Source organism: Alligator mississippiensis, chromosome 15 (assembly GCF_030867095.1).
Source record: "Alligator mississippiensis isolate rAllMis1 chromosome 15, rAllMis1, whole genome shotgun sequence".
In the NCBI taxonomy this organism is placed as follows: Eukaryota; Metazoa; Chordata; order Crocodylia; family Alligatoridae; genus Alligator; species Alligator mississippiensis.
In genome coordinates this window covers 27,434,016-27,449,103 of record NC_081838.1, presented here as the reverse complement: position 1 = coordinate 27,449,103, position 15,088 = coordinate 27,434,016, and the positions used below count along the sequence as shown (strand labels likewise).

The 15,088-nt window shown below is 57.3% G+C and overlaps 1 protein-coding gene across 3 annotated transcripts; it reads left to right on the top strand.

Annotated features, from left to right (window-relative positions):
- Window positions 1-34: 34 nt before the first annotated feature.
- Window positions 35-8,360, top strand: LOC132245837 (zinc finger protein 391-like). 3 transcript variants are annotated; one of them, XM_059718951.1, is made up of 6 exons: window positions 35-296; window positions 530-1,795; window positions 4,208-5,836; window positions 5,961-6,171; window positions 6,521-6,705; window positions 7,197-8,360. In XM_059718951.1, exons 3-6 carry the CDS (start codon window positions 5,480-5,482, stop codon window positions 7,821-7,823), a joined length of 1,380 nt encoding a protein of 459 aa, XP_059574934.1. In that variant the 5' UTR covers window positions 35-296; window positions 530-1,795; window positions 4,208-5,479; the 3' UTR covers window positions 7,824-8,360. The 3 variants fall into 3 exon arrangements, with proteins under 3 accessions (XP_059574934.1, XP_059574932.1, XP_059574933.1); XM_059718949.1 differs by having other exon boundaries at window positions 35-1,795; window positions 4,208-4,425; window positions 5,135-5,836; XM_059718950.1 differs by adding an exon at window positions 2,426-3,453 and having other exon boundaries at window positions 35-1,795.
- The last annotated feature ends 6,728 nt before the right edge of the window (window positions 8,361-15,088 follow it).

Genomic DNA, 15,088 nt, shown 5'->3' with positions numbered 1-15,088 from the left:
CGCCCCCCGTTAACCCTTTGCTGGCAGAGACCCCGTCCGCGCCCGCGTCCCTCCCCCGGGGCCCCGCGACCCCGCTGTGCCGCCCGGGCCGGGGGTGGCGGCCGGGCAGGAGCGGGGCCCGGGCGCCTCCTTCTCTCGTGCCCCCCGGCCTGGAGACCCCCAGGACCAGGACCAGGACCGGGCCCGTGCGGGGGGACGGGGCTGCGGGTCGGGGGAGGGGGCCGCCGTGCTGCTGGGTGGAAGTACACAGGCAGTTTTTATTGTGCAAGCGGATAGTTCACGTAACAAGCACACAGGTTACTTACCTTTGGGTACCTTTTATACATATATTCGCAAGTGTACCGCTCAGTGATTGGTTACAAACCACTGACATAAGACGTTCCCTACTGAGCATGTCTCTATACCTATGTTTTAGCCGTGTGTCTCATTTACATACATGTGTGTTTCATTAACATACTTTGCTCTGCCCAGGAGTGTCATTTTTAGCATTATAATGAGACCTTTTTCTGAACTTCTTGCTATCTTGCAGGTGTCAGGGAGACATTATCCTGCTGGTGTCAGGGAGGCGTTCCAGGACTCCCCCGCATCCCACGCTGTGCTCTCAAATCTTAATCTCCCCCAGTACAATCTTATCTTGTAGAACCTCGCATCGGGGTCCCTACAGCCGGGGCCGAGGGGTCTTCGGGCCCCCTGCGCTCAGGTCAGGGGGTCTTGGGTCCTTGATGCTGCCCGCTCCGGTTGGGTCTCGGGGTCCCCCCACGTGCAGTTCTGGGGGTCTCAGGGTCCCCCAAGCTGCCACCTGTTTTGGGGTTTCGGGGTCCCTTGGCTCCTGGCTCTGGGGAGGGCCCCCCAAGGCCCTGCACCCCCCCTCCCCCCCAGACCTGTCAGCATCTGGGATCCTGGAGGACCGCCCCCCCCCCCCTCCGGCCAGCAGAGCCGGCAGAAGCACACGCGTGGGTCTCCGGGCTCTGCGGGCAAGACACTTTGGAGGAGACCCGTGCGGTGCCCAGAAGCACTGGTAGCAACACCTCCACGAGCACCACGCGCCCCCGCCCCATGGAGAGGTGGTGCATGTGCCACAGGTTCAACCTCTGCTTCCCCTCGGCCTCCTTCTCCCGGGCTCTTCTTCCGCTCAGCTCTGCGTCAACCTCCAGCCCAAGGACCTTGACCCCCTCGCAGGGGACCGAGCCCCCCGGGGACTCCAGGCCCCCGAGCTCGCCCGTGGCCAGGCAGGTGCTTTTGCTCACATTGAGCTTGGCCCCTGCTGCCGCTTCGTAGACGTGTGTGTGCCACAGGGATCTTCCTACTGAACACTTATTCTGGCACAGGACGTTCAAGTCATCCATGTAGGCCGGGACCCTGGTCTCTTCCTTGCCTCCTCCAGGGATCTGGACGCCGCGCAAGAGGAACCAGTCCAACGCCAGGAGATCCGGGGGCAGGAGGTGATGCAGGCCATGCAGCTCCCGCCTGAGACCGAGTTTCCCACAAAGACCCCACAGCTGGCATCGGGGCACGACCTCCCCACCCCAGAGACCCAGCTGGCATCAAGGCTTCAGGGGCCTTTGCTGCCTGGAAGCCGAGGGGCCGCGGGAGGTTTTCAGCCTCCTGCAAGAGCTCGGCCAGCGCTGGCTGGAGCCGCAGCGCCGCAGCAAGGAGCAGATGCTGGAGCTGGTGGTGCTGGAGCAGTTCCTGGCCATCCTGCCCCGGGAGATGCGGAGCTGGGAGTCAGGGCACGGTGTGGAGACCTGCACCGAGGCCGTGGCCCTGGCTGAGGAGGAAGATTGAAAAACCCCAGGTGAGAGTGTTCCCACCTCCATGACCTCGGGCAGCGTTCCCTCCCCGCCCCCTCGCTCCCAGATCCTGATGCCGCGGTGACACACTTATCTTATTCCTAGATCACAATGTGTGTGCATGTCAAGGAGGGGCACTTCCGCCGGCAGTTCCGGTTTTGGGGTTGGTGCTTCCAGGGGTGCACAGCCAATCTTGGGGGGTGGAAGTGCACCCCCTATATGTTGCCAGTGGGCACAGAACAGGGAGAAGGGGGAATCAACCCCCTATTCGTGACAAGCAGGACAATTCAAGGCAAAGCAAACCTAAAGCTTCTTATGCTGTCAGGGTGCCCAAGACATCTAAGGCACTAGGCTCAGATAAGGTCTTTCCCCTTGTTTAGGGAGTTCTGGTGTCTGTCTGGAAGCGTGGGTCCAAATCCATCCCCTGGCACTTGCTTTTGGCTGGCCACTCACACTTCTGCATGCCAGCCTCCTCCAGCAAGCTTAGCAACACCAGCAGCTTGGCTGCTCGTGCTCTGGTGGCTTGCCCCTTGAGAGCTGTGGCCACACTTCCCTCGGTGCAGCACTGGAAGTGGGTTGGGGCTTCCAGGGCACCCTCCTCTCCCACTGGAAGCCTCCCCACACTTGTGCTGAAGGTCTCGGTGGCGGGGAGTGCTGCCAGGACAAATGCCGGAGCCCCAGGCAGTTCCACCACCAGCAAAACCATCCCAGAGTCCAAGGTGCAGAAGCACTTGGAGCGAGAGGGCAAGAAAGTGGGGGAGACAGAACGCAGACACCCAACTTCGGGGCTCTCTCTCGCAAGACAGCAGCAACTACCTGCCGGAGGTGGCAAGGAAAGCTGAGCCCGGCTGCAAGTGCGGGGGCTCGGCGCCTTGCTGCTCCATGGGAGACCTGGGGAATGTGGGTTCGGGCCTGCACCCAGGATGCTGCCAAAAGACTTTGGAAGTATCTGAAGCCCCCGGTGAGGAGTGGAAGAGGTTTACCGGGTGTAGGGCCACTTATGAGTCTGGACTGACTCATGGATTTGGACTTGATTTGGCTGGGAACAGGAAACATTTCTTCAGAAAGAAATCAAAGAAGCTTGAGCCACTTGATCAGGAGAGGGCAGTTGCAATCCCCACCCAGGCAGGCTCTCCAGCACCTGACAATGGGCCATTTGATGAATGGGCCATTTGCGGGTGTGGAGACTCCCTGCTCCCCATAGGGAGGCATGAGGCAGAGTGAGTCTGGGTGTGGGCTATTGGCAGGACAGGCCAGCAAAGCTTCACAGCCCCCTCGGAGCCCACAAGAAGGATAAAACCCTTCCCTGTGCAATGGTAGATTGTGTGGCTGGGATTTGACTCTCCAAACCCCTTTTCCCCTTGTGTTCATCTGGGGGTTTTCTAAGGAGCCCATCGCACACCTGCCTACCCTATGCCACCGGCAGGGATCCAGGTTTTCCGTTTCCTACGGAAAAACGGAGAAAACCACCCATTTTAGCAGGGAAATCCGCGGGGTCTCCGCTCCTGCGAAGCGCTCTTGCCGGCGGGCGCCGACTGCACACAGGGCCGAGACCCCAGCCCTGCCCGGGGGGGAGGGGGGAGGCGGGGCCTGAGCCTCCGAGGCGGCCACGGCCGGGCTGGGGCTGCGGCTCCCACTCGCCCTTCGCCCGCGGAGCGTGGAGGTGAGCGGGGCTTGGGGCAGGGCTGGGGCTGGGGCTGCGGGAGCGGGGGTGCCGCCGCCGCCGGGCGGCACATCGCAGCTGGGAGCAGGGCACGGGCTTTGCGGGCAAGGGACACGGGGCGGGGTGGCGGTGCCCCCATGTGCGGGCCACACGCATGCCGCCTGCCCGGGGGGCTGGCATGCGGCCCGAGAGCGGAGCGGTGCCAGCCTCCCCCGGGCAGGGGCATGCGTGCGGCCCGCACATGGGGGCACCACCACCCCGTGTCACTTGCCCGCAGAGGGGCACCCCTGCCCGAGCCCCTGGCCCTGCTCCCAGCTGCGATGTGCCACCTGGGGCTGGCATCACTGCCCTCCCCCCCCCCCCCCCTTATGGTTCTGGACCGACTCATGGATTTGGACTTCATTGGGCTCTTTTGGATTGGAGCACAAAACATTTCTTTAAAAAATCACCCCCCACCAAGCATGGAAGGCTATATCCGCCTGGACTAAAGGAGGGCTTTAGTAGACATGAATAGACAGGAAACCCCCTGGGCCTGTCCCACACTAGAGGTTGCTCTTATCATCTGTTGGGTGCATTGTGGGGTTTTCACGTTGGTGTTCCCTGCCTCAGTTTCCCTTTCTTGTGCCCTCTGCTGTCACCATGGGAAAGAATGGGTTAAGGCTGATGTGACTTACCCGGGGAAGGAAAGGGAGGGGTAACTCAGCTCCTGGGGAAGGGGCCACCAAGATTACAGTGGGCTGGTTTGCATATGAAGACACAGCAGAGCAGCACTGAGGAGGAGCCCCAGCACCTGGAGAGCCCTGCCCTCTCCGGCACACCCAGGAGGGACTGTTGGAAAAGACACTCCCAGGGACACCAGGGGGAAAGCAGAAGGCAGAAGCAGAGGAGACCTCTACCTGCTCTTGTGTTGGGCAGGATCCTCCTGCTTTGCTGCATAGGACTCCCGGTGCCCAGACTTCATCTGCAAGAGAGGTAAAGTCCCTTTCTGGGAGAGAAGTGAAAGAGAGACCCTGGGCAGTGGGAATGCAGAGAGCCAGGAGGATGGGACTGGGAGGGCTGGGTCAGAGCCCAAAGGGCCAAGGCTCCCCGATGCCTGGGCTGGCTTCAAGGGAAGCTCAAACAGAGCATGTTAAGGTTTGGGATCCAAATAGAAAGCCCATCTGGGTAGGTCAGCACAGCCAGGCCTGGGAAGCACACAGGGTGTGCGCGGTGGGACTCCAGAGGGTTGGTGCAGCCCAGCCAGCGCCAGGGCAGCCTCAGGAGCAGGCTGTTTGCTGAGAGTTTGCTGCCTGACTGCTGGAGGAAAAGCCTGTGTGAGAGCAACCCACACTTGAAGTACGTCCCAGTCCCAATCTCTTGCTGTCAGGGTCTGACTGGAAAAAGATGCATCCCCAGAACGGATGTTTTCTGGATGATCCCCCTCCGGTCTGCAGGACTGACAGAAGCCAAAGGCAGAAGTCAGGCCAGGGGATAGACAGGGAGCTGTGGTTGGGGCATTTCTGGATCCATCCTGGTCCCCGCATCCTGTGCAGGGCAAGAGGAGAAGCAAGAACAACCCTAAGGCTGCTCTGAGTAGGGGACTGTCGAGGCATCAGGGCTGGGCAGACCTCGGGGCTGGGGCAGGGTCTCAGTCCCTGCCTCCCATCACACGGTGCAGTCTGTGCTTTCTGCTTTCCCACAGGCGGCCCTGGAGCCTGGATGCTGTCGGGAGGCACCGTGAGTGAGTGCAGGGAGAGCAAGAGCCCAGGCCCCCGGCTGGAGTGAGGCCTTTCCTGGGGAGACGGTGGATGCTGTGCTGGAGCCCGTGGCAGCCGTGGGCCTTCCCTGCGCAGCCTGAAGTGAAGCTGAAGGAGCAGGACCCAGGAGATCTCCAGGCAGGAGCTGAGGGGGAGAGCAAATCCCTTTTGTGGTCCAGACTGGGACCAGGGTGAGGAGGGTTTCCCCAAGGAGGTCGGCCCCACGGCCAATAAAGCTGCAGTTGCAGGAGGAGCCGGTCCAACACCAGGAGATCCAGGGGCAGGAGGTGATGCAGGCCATGCGGCCCCCGCCTGAGACCAAGATTCCCTTAGAGACCCCACAGCTGGGGTACGACCTCCCCACCCCAGAGACCTGGCGCCAGCGTTTCCGGGGCTTCTGCTACATGGAAACCATGGGGCCGCAGGAGGTGTGCAGCCGCCTGTGGGAGTTTGCCCTGCGCTGGCTGGAGCCCCAGCGCCGCAGCAAGGAGCAGATGCTGGAGCTGGTGGTGCTGGAGCAGTTCCTGGCCATCCTGCCCCGGGAGATGCAGAGCTGGCAGTGGGGGCATGGTGTGGAAACCTGCGCTGAGGCCGTGACCCTGGCCGAGGGGTTTAAGCTGGGGCAGGAGGAGGAGGAGAAGCTGCAGGTGAGTGTTTCACCCTGATCATGGATGCTGCAGTCCCCATCCCCATGTGCTTGGGGGATGTTCCTTCCCAGCCCCGTCTCTCCCATATCCCGGCTTCCCAGTGATATAGTTGTCTCGTCTCCAGGTCATAGTGAGTGTAAAAGCCGAGGAGGTGTCCTCAGACAATATGCATCCCGCTGCGGCATCACAGGAACCTGGTGATTCCTGGCCAGTGCAGCCAAAGGCCGAATGTGTGGACAGGCCTTTGGAGGACTCAGGAGAGAGGGAAACACCGGGGCCCCTGGACAAGCCACTTCAGGTCTCCAAAGAGGATCCTCAGTCTCACCAGGACTCAGGTGAGGTACCAGATGCAAGGCCTGGGTGTGGATTTGGGTGTCTGTCCTGTGTGCAGAGGGAGAGGTTTGAATGTCTTTTTGGAAGTTCAGCACCCAGAACTGGACACGGTACTCCAGCTGAGGTGTCCCCAGCACCAATTAGAGAGGAAGTATCACTTCCTTAGCCCTGCTTGCGATGCATCAGCTAATGCACCCCAGTTTGCTATTAGCTCTGTTGACTACAGTATCGCACTGGTGGTTCATGTTCATCCTGTGACCAACCACATCCATGATTCCCGGGAACTTTGTTTTAAACTCTGCAGTAGTTGCCAGCCTGGGCACTGATCTGGAGTTTCTCTTCCCCATGCAGGAGGTGCCTGGCTGCTGAGCAGAGGTGAGGAGAAACCTCCTGTGGAAGAGCCTGCAGACCTGGAGCCAGCGCAGACTTCCCCAGGGAGTTTGGGCGAGATGGACTCCCTGAGACCTGAGAAGGAGCCACGGCATAAGAGTCAGGGAAAGCCCCGAAAGCAGAAGGAGAATGTAGTGGTGAACAAGGTACCATCTGCAGTTGGGTGTGCCAGTGGAGAAGGGGCAGAGCCTAGAAAGAGCCTTGGGTGCAGGGAAGAAGTTGTGGTGCTGAGAGACCTAAAGAGCCGCTGGAAAGGTGCACTGCATCCCAGCCCAGGAAGTGGGGAGAGCTTCATCTGGAAGCAGGCGCTCACTACCAAGAACAGAGGCAGAGCCTATCCCAGCCCCAAGGTCAGAAAAGCTTTTAACTTCCCATCACTTCTGGCTCTTCATAGATAAGCACAGGGAGATAAGCCCCATGTATGCACTAAGTGTAGGAAGAGCATTAGCTGCCTCTCTGCCCTGGTTGCTCACTTCCACATCTAGTCTGGGGAGTTCCCCCACTGCTTCACCAAATGGGGAAGAGCTTTTTGTGGCCCTCAGGCCTGGTCAAGCACCTACATGTGCAGAGGGGGAAGCATCAGTACTGCTGTGCCATGTGTGATAAGACCTTCACCTGTTTCTTCTCCTTGTCTCAGCAACGTCGTATCCACCCAGGGAGGAAGACACACCGCTGCAAGAAGTGCAGGAAGAACTTCAGCTGCATGCAAGACCTGTCCCAGCACCAGTGTGTGCAGAGTGGGGAGCAGCCATACCTTTGCACCAGGTGTGGGAAGAGCTTCAAGCAGCCCTCCATGCTGGCCAGGCACTTGTTCATGCACACACGGGAGAAGCCACATCAATGCTCAGAGTGTGGGAAGCGCTTCAACCTGTCCTCCATCCTGGCCAAACACCAGCTTATCCACAAGAGGGAGAAGCCACATCGGTGCTCAGAGTGCGGGGACACTTTCACTCACCCCTCCAGCCTGACTCAGCACAAGCGTATTCACACAGGGGAGAAGCCACATCGGTGCCTGGAGTGTGGGAAGAGCTTCGCCCGTTCCTCTAGCTTAGCCCGGCACGGGCTCACCCACACAGGGGAGAAGCCACATCAGTGCTTGGAGTGTGGGAAGAGCTTCACCCTGTCCTTCAGCCTGACCACACACCAGCTCATACACACAGGGGAGAAGCCACATCAGTGCTCAGAGTGTGGAAAGAGGTTCACCCAGTTCTTCAGCCTGGCCCGGCACCAGTTTATACACGCAAGGAAGGAGCCACATCAGTGATCAGAGGGTGAGAAGAGCTTTATGAAATTCTCCCACTCAGCTCATCCACACAGAAGAGAGGCCACATCTATGCTCCGGATGTGTGAGGAGATGATCTTTGCATCAGCCTCGGAGCCTGTGCCATCCGCATCCTTCTCTAAAAGCCAGTGCCTTCACAATAGGTGCCCTCCCCAAGACAACTGGCTCCAAGTGAAACCCAGGGACTCTCCTTGGCCAACCCCAGTTTTGCCCTCCCTCCTGGTCCCAGGATTCTGGTATGTGAGGCTCTTGATTTGCAGGAAGGAGGGCATTTATTGCTGGGGAATCATTCCCTGACCTCACCTTTCCTCCCCATCACATCACCCCTCTCCCAAGTCTGCACATGCCCTTCGGGGTCTGCAAGAAGCTGCTGCTGCCAGCCCATGAGCCCAGTTTGGCAAGTTTTGCTTCTCAGCCCCTCATCATAACCACCAGGTGCCAGCTTTCCCGGCCCTCCTTCTCTGCATCCCATTCTCCATAACAGATTCCTTGCTAATAAAGCCTCATAACTTAACATGATATCCCTGTGGTTGGTCTCTATGTCCTCTCCAGAGCTGTGAAATGGTTGAAGTCTGCGTCCCAGAACACTTTCCAGGACCGATCTCTGTGATTTCCCAGCCTGTTCCCTTTCCAGAGGATTTACCTCAATCCAGGGGTTGTTCCTAACCCTCAGGAGCAGGATCTAGTCACACCCATGCCCTGCTGTGCAGCAAGGACCCTGCCCTTTTGAATTAACCTCTGGCCAGGGGGAAGTAGAGTGTTTTCTGGGCTATTGGCAATAGGAGGTGTAAAGGAGGTGCAGCCTGGGACATGTCCTGCCTCTTCTGTGGGTGGGGAAGGATGAAGCCATCCTCTGGGTGAAATGCAGCATGGTGTAATCTCCCACTGGGAAAACTGAGGCTTCCTCACTAGTGCCAAAGCCTTTTGGCTCCATGAGTGCCTGTAGGGGCTACTCCAAGTGGTTAATAATAACCCAGCCTGGAGCACACACATTCGTCTGATCCCCTCCAAGTGTATAAATCTGCCCCCGTTACCTTCATTACAGCTTTTACGTGACTTGAATGAGCCTCAGGATTGTGGCAGGAGGGCTGGCTTGCCTGCTTGGAGGTGGCCACGGAAAGAAGGGCAGGAATGGGACTTTGTTCGACACATTTTGAATGTTCACGTTACTTGTCCAATGTTGAAGCGATGGTGAAGGTCAGGGATAATGTGTGTAGGTGAGGGAGTGTGGCTTGGTAGTATATGGGTGTACATCTTATCAGACTGAAAAGCCCCAGCCCCTGACAGGTGCCCCGCCCCTTGCCTCACCCCCTGACTCCTATATTGCCTGCCATATTGGGACCCAAAATCCCGCCTCTGACCTTTGCCATCAGAAACCTCCCCCCTTCCTCCAGAAATACTCCATTTGGGGTGTTCCTGGCCCTGGAACAGGACGTCCCACCCCATCATATGCCCCTATGACATCAGAAGACCTGCCCTGGTCAGCATGTTGTCAGGAGGTGATGTGACTCCACCAGATTGTAATTAGTTACATTAAGTGACATGACTACCAGTGAGTGGTATTCGGTGATGCAGTGGCGGAGGAATGAGACCTTAACCTGCACTATCGTGCGGACAGTGCGTGATCGCTAGTAGCCTAACCAATCAGAAGTTGCCCCTAGAGCGTGACTGGCCGGACCAGCATGCTGCGTCCTCCATAATGTTCCATCGAGGGGGGACCCTGATTGGCTAGGAAGTCTATAAAGGGGACTGCGCGCCTCAGCGTAGGGTCCCCAGACGCTCCCGAACTCAGGAAGACAGCCTGATCACCTGTCTTGTCTGGACAGACCTCTAGGCCTCTAGCTAAGATTTCTAGCATAGGCTACCACAGCTTAGAGCTAGACCACGCGCTATCCGGAACGCCCTGTGTGTTGCCCAACTAGGCATCATACTTGTACTGATAGTATTTTCGGCTGCAGTCGACCTTCACGATTACACCTTGCTTGTTACTCGCCGCTGTCCATCAGTTGTTCGTTTGTTTCTACCTGTACCACGTCGTCTGTGTCTACCTGCCACTATAAATAGTATTCAACTCGTTAATCATCTTGTTGGTTTGTAAGTAAATTTATGAATTTTCTTCACCTGTTAGTTGTCGCACTTTTTTCTTCTCTCACACTTGGCATCCCCGAGCGTGTCTGGGTTGGGCTCACTACTCAGTGCCCCACTCAACACGCAACTGAGGCCATTTTCCAAACACCAGCCTTGAATTATGGCCCACATATGTTTGCAGCCATCTTGGCCACCAACCAGAAGTGCTGCCCATCACATGCCCTTATGACATCAGAAGGCCCAACCCCTGGTTGTCATGTTGATGGACATCTTGGTCACAGGTTATGTCCCAGGACACCCTGTTCCCATCACATTGTCTGTGACCTCATAATGCCTAACACTGGGTCGTCATGTGATGGCCATGTTGGCTGCCACGTTGTCCCAGATCACCCTGTTCCCACCACTTGCCCCGTGACATGAGAAGGGCTGCTCCTTGTCTGGGAAACGCTGTCCCCCAAGCAGCACGGCCCACCCCGGGGCCCCAGACGTTCAGCCCCCCTAGATGCCCAGATACCGGGGTGGGGTGCAGTTCTTCAGACCCAAACCTCTCTCCTCCATCCTGCTGGTTCAGACCAAGCTTTGTCCCTGGGAAAACTTCCTGTCCAGGCCGGTCTGGGTTCCCGCTCCCTTGGTGCAGACCTTGCTGCTGCAGCAGAGGAAGCGCTGGCGGGTCAGACTGTTCTCGTTCAGCGCAGCATCATGTCGGTCTCAGCCCTGCAGTCGAGACAGGCCTGTGGGGGTCAGTTGTTCGGGACTCACCCTTAGCCACCATCAGCGATGGAACAGACCCTGGAGGCAAACGTAGGCCTTGGTTTTGAGCGGATGAGGGAAGAGTACCAGCCGTCTCCTGGAGCCAGAAGATGAGCAGCAGCAGGAACAGGAGGGAGCAGCCTGCGCGCGGCTCTGCTCTGTGCGACCCCGGCATCTCCCGCTTCCTTTCTTGCCTGGGAGCCGGGAGGAATTAGTTTCACCATATTTCTCAGCTATAATTCTCACTGAAATTACCAGCATCCCCATTTTTTATATTTTTTTGAGGAAATGTGCCTGTGGTATGTGTTGCAGTTAGAAACAGAATTTTTAACCGAGTGTTCTGGGAATTAACACAACACCTGGTCGGTGGATAGCAGAAAGGCTTGTTTTAATCACTACTAACAAGCTACAACACTAAGGTACAGTACAAGACTCTTTCCCAATATAAAACAAGCTATTAGCCCTTAGTGTTATCTTTGCAGCACGGAGATCTTTACCCGATGCAGGCAGGAGGCCGTTCTTGTACAGCCTCAAAGCCTGGGTCCTTCACGTGGAGGCTGGGTGGCAGGATGGCTTCTGGTCTGGACTGCGCACGCCTTGCTGACAAACCTGCTGAGTTTCTATACTGGGGTTTTTTAAGCATATTTTCTTGGTGGGTTGAAGATCAGGGTTTGGACAAAGGTGACAGGGTGGAGGTCATTGTCCTTTGGTTGTGTTGTAAATGTTAGCCTTTTGCATCCATCTCTGGCTGCTGTAAGGAAAACCGACATGCACAAAAACCCCTCAATGCTCTGAAGGCTTCTCATTTGCTTAATTATAGTGTGGCTTGATTGCTGGAGCCCGACACCCTAAACCAGGGTATACTCCTTGATTAACTGCAGTAGAGCTCGATTACTTGAAATGAGCACCTTAGCCCGTGAATTGTAAGGCACTGTATAGGCTGCTGTGATAACAGGGCAGAACTCAAAATATTTTCTAGCTGGCACAGACACCTCGATTGGCGAGGGATCTGATAACAAGGGAGAGGCAATCACTTGGAAAAGGGAGCTTACTCATAATCAATTTAGAGTAGTTGGGCTCAGGGTGTACTTGATACCAAAGCCAAAGATGAGATTAACTGTATTGTTATGTTTCAGGTGGCCCCAGTCATCAGTTTACCTTCTTGGGCAAAAGGGCACTGATATTATAATTTAGTCATTTGAATTTTGCACGGAGGTGCAGACAAGCTCTGTGTCCAGCAGTGTGAGAGAAAAGCCAGTGTCTAATTCTCTTTTAATCACACAGTTCCGAATCAGGTTTCTCGTTGTAGACATCCCTCTCCCCCTAGTCCCTACGTTTTCAAGTTTCAATTTTAAGAGAAAAGACAAGTGTGGCATGTCAACAAGGGAAGTGCCCATTTGACAGCCAGGGCTCCTCCAAAATGTGCATAGCCCGGCTCTGGTCTTGGGGTGTTCCTGACACTCGATTCTGCTGATGCTTCCCTGCCTGTTTTGGGTTCGAATAAAAACACCCGAAAATACCTTCCTAGCTGATACCATGGCTTGCACAAGTGTACCAGGCTAGAATTGATCACACATGAACATCCTCTGTAAAAAGAGACCAACGCACACAGTAGTGAACCTGTTTCAAGGGAATATCGGTGCATGCACACGGTGACCCACTACGTTCAGCCCTGTTTGGGTGAGACCGGGATGTGGGCTTTCAATGTGGGATGTGGGGTCCCTGATGGGGTCTGCTCCATGCCTCCGGGCGAGGGCAGGAGCTCTGATCTCTCAGGAAGGGGCTGCCCCTGCCCCTACCCCTGCCCCTGCCCCTGCAGGATGGGGGAGAGAGGTTTGGGTCTGAAGAACTGCACCCACCCCAGTATCTGCCCAGATTCGCACCACGGGTCTCTACCCAGTCCTGCCGGGATTCACACGTGCTCCCTGCAGGAACTCGGTGAGCCTTCCCCATGAGGCGCAGCCCACAGCCCAGGAGATGTCTTGGCCCTGCTGATGGCAGCCCCGAGCAGACAGAGGCAGTCCCTGCAGCCCTGCCCTGAGCGCTCTGAGCTGGCTTTTGAGGACATCAGCCCCTGAGTGCAGGAGCTGTGTGCGTGTTGAACGTGCAGGCGATAATCTGCGGTTGTTGCAGAGCTGCTCATGGCAATCCAGGCCGCGTGTCCCTGGGTGTTCACAACGTTGTCTGCACTGGCCAGGCTGGCAGATCTTTCCCAGACTTGTGGCCTGGAGTCCTTTATTTCTGCGTGCCCTTGGACAGTCTTCCAGAGCCTGTGCCTTATTGGGGGTGCGCGGTAAGCGTGAGAGCAGAGCACTTGGGGCATCCCGGCAGCCTCTTCTGCAGGGGAGGGCAGCTACAGCACAAGCACCGTGAAAGGTGGGACTCCCATCGTCAGCAAAAAAATCCTCTGCTACGAGCTGACGAGGCCTGAGCGATTCTGGTGAAACAGAGGCATTTGGGAATAAAAAGAGGCAGTTGTGACATAACCCAGCTCGTTCTTGGTGGGCAGATGAGAGACAGCTGAGAGGGGTTTGGGGAGAGGGACTCCTCTGAGGGTACGAGGGCTCCCCAGAAAGTGCCACAGAAAGGAGGCAAATACAGGAGCGTGGGGCATCTCTGAGGAGACAGCAGGGGCAGTGCCAAGGCTGCTACGAGCCAGGGGAGCCCTTGGACTAGGATGCCAACTATAGCCCAAGGGCTGAGCTGGGAGTTGTGACCCCGGAGGGCACATCCCTTTGGGCCAGGCAACGAGTCCCGGCCTGCTGCCCTCTCTGGGGTAAGGTTTCAGCAGCACTTGCTGAGCTTGTTCTGTTTCCATCGATGCCCTTTACATCACTGGACCGTGTGCTACGTCCTGTCCTGCAGGGGCAAGCTGCCCAGCCCCTGGCACCCCCTGAGGCTGCATGTCAGTGCCCCTCGCTGTGCTAACATGAGGGGCAGGGAATGGGACACTCTTTTCTTTAATTAGATTATATTTCTATATATATACAGAGAGAGTTATATGTATACATCCTCTACCATAAGCTTTCCATCGCACATCTTAAAACTGCATTAAAAAACCTGAGCTTCCTGTTACAATAAACTCACCCCATCCCCTGCGCCCCCCCACCTCCAATGGCAATGGGACGCTCGTCCTTTCCTGTCTTGTAGGCTCCGGGTCCATTCTGGGTCCAGTGACCAAATCCCTTCCTGCCCCGTGCCTCTCTCTGGACCATTTGTGCAGGATGTGCTGGCTCCAGTGGGGGCCGCCGGGCACCTCGTCTACCCTTGCTTCTCGGGCTAGCACCCCTTCACTTTGCCTGCCATACTGTGTTCTTATTCGATCCCTGGAAAGAAAGGCTGCCTCAGGGATCCCTGACCCCGCGCTGCTGTTCAGGTATCAGCGCTTGGCATTTTATTACAGGGCTCCAACTGCCTCTTTCACCACTCCCGTCCCTTCCAGACATTATCATTCAATATGCCCTGCTCCTGGGCCTGAGCCCGCTCTGGACACACCTCAGCTCTGCTCCTGGGCCTGTTGAAACCACCAGTGCCCCCGTCTCAGCCCTACCACAGCTCTGAGGCTGCCTCGTGACCGCTGGGAGTGCAGAGGAGCTCCGTCCACGTCAGCATCTCCCGCAGCTGGCTCCGTGCTCCTGAGCAGCCTGTGGTCAGGGCTCCTGGTGGCCGCCAGGCTGGAGCCTCTGCAACCTGGACAGCGCTCCCCGGCCCTTTGAATGACAGACTGCTCCATGTTTTGAACACCCCCAGGTGCAGATCCATCAATTCAGTTCCTTGGGCTCTTGTGTGTCTGCTCCGGGATGGCTGTGCCCTGGGCTGCCCCCAGATCCGTATCAATTCAGGCACTATGCAGACCTCCATGGGGCCAGGGAAGAAGAAGGTGGGATTGTCCCACAGCCCATCCCCAGGCACTGACTCTGCTGCAGGAGGGAGAAGTGTGCGCTGGAGCCCTGCTGAGCCTGGATCTGCCTGCAGACAGATGACACCATGAATGCCGCATGCCCTGGAGGCTGGGGGGGCATGGTGAGCCCCTGGCGGCGGTGGCGCTGTCAGGGTGGGAGCATGGTGGCAGTAAGCGGGGAGCTCTCACAGGCGGCTGCAGCGCTGTCGGTGTCAAGGATGTGGGGGATGGCGAGTGCCAACCAGTGACCACCCGCAGATGCTGCCAGTGGCGATCGTGGACTGCTCGCAGGTTGAGGGGTGGCGAGCAGTGACCGTCTGCAGGCACCACCGGCAGTGTCGGCAGCACCTTTTCATAGGAGGTGCACCGCCACGCTCAGGGGGTACATGTGCACCCACGTGCACCCCCTACATGTCGCCAGTGGATGACACTGCTCAGTTCTGATGCTAACTGGTCCATTTGGTGGGGCTGCCCAATCTCTGGGGCTGGGACAGTGTCCTGGGTTTTA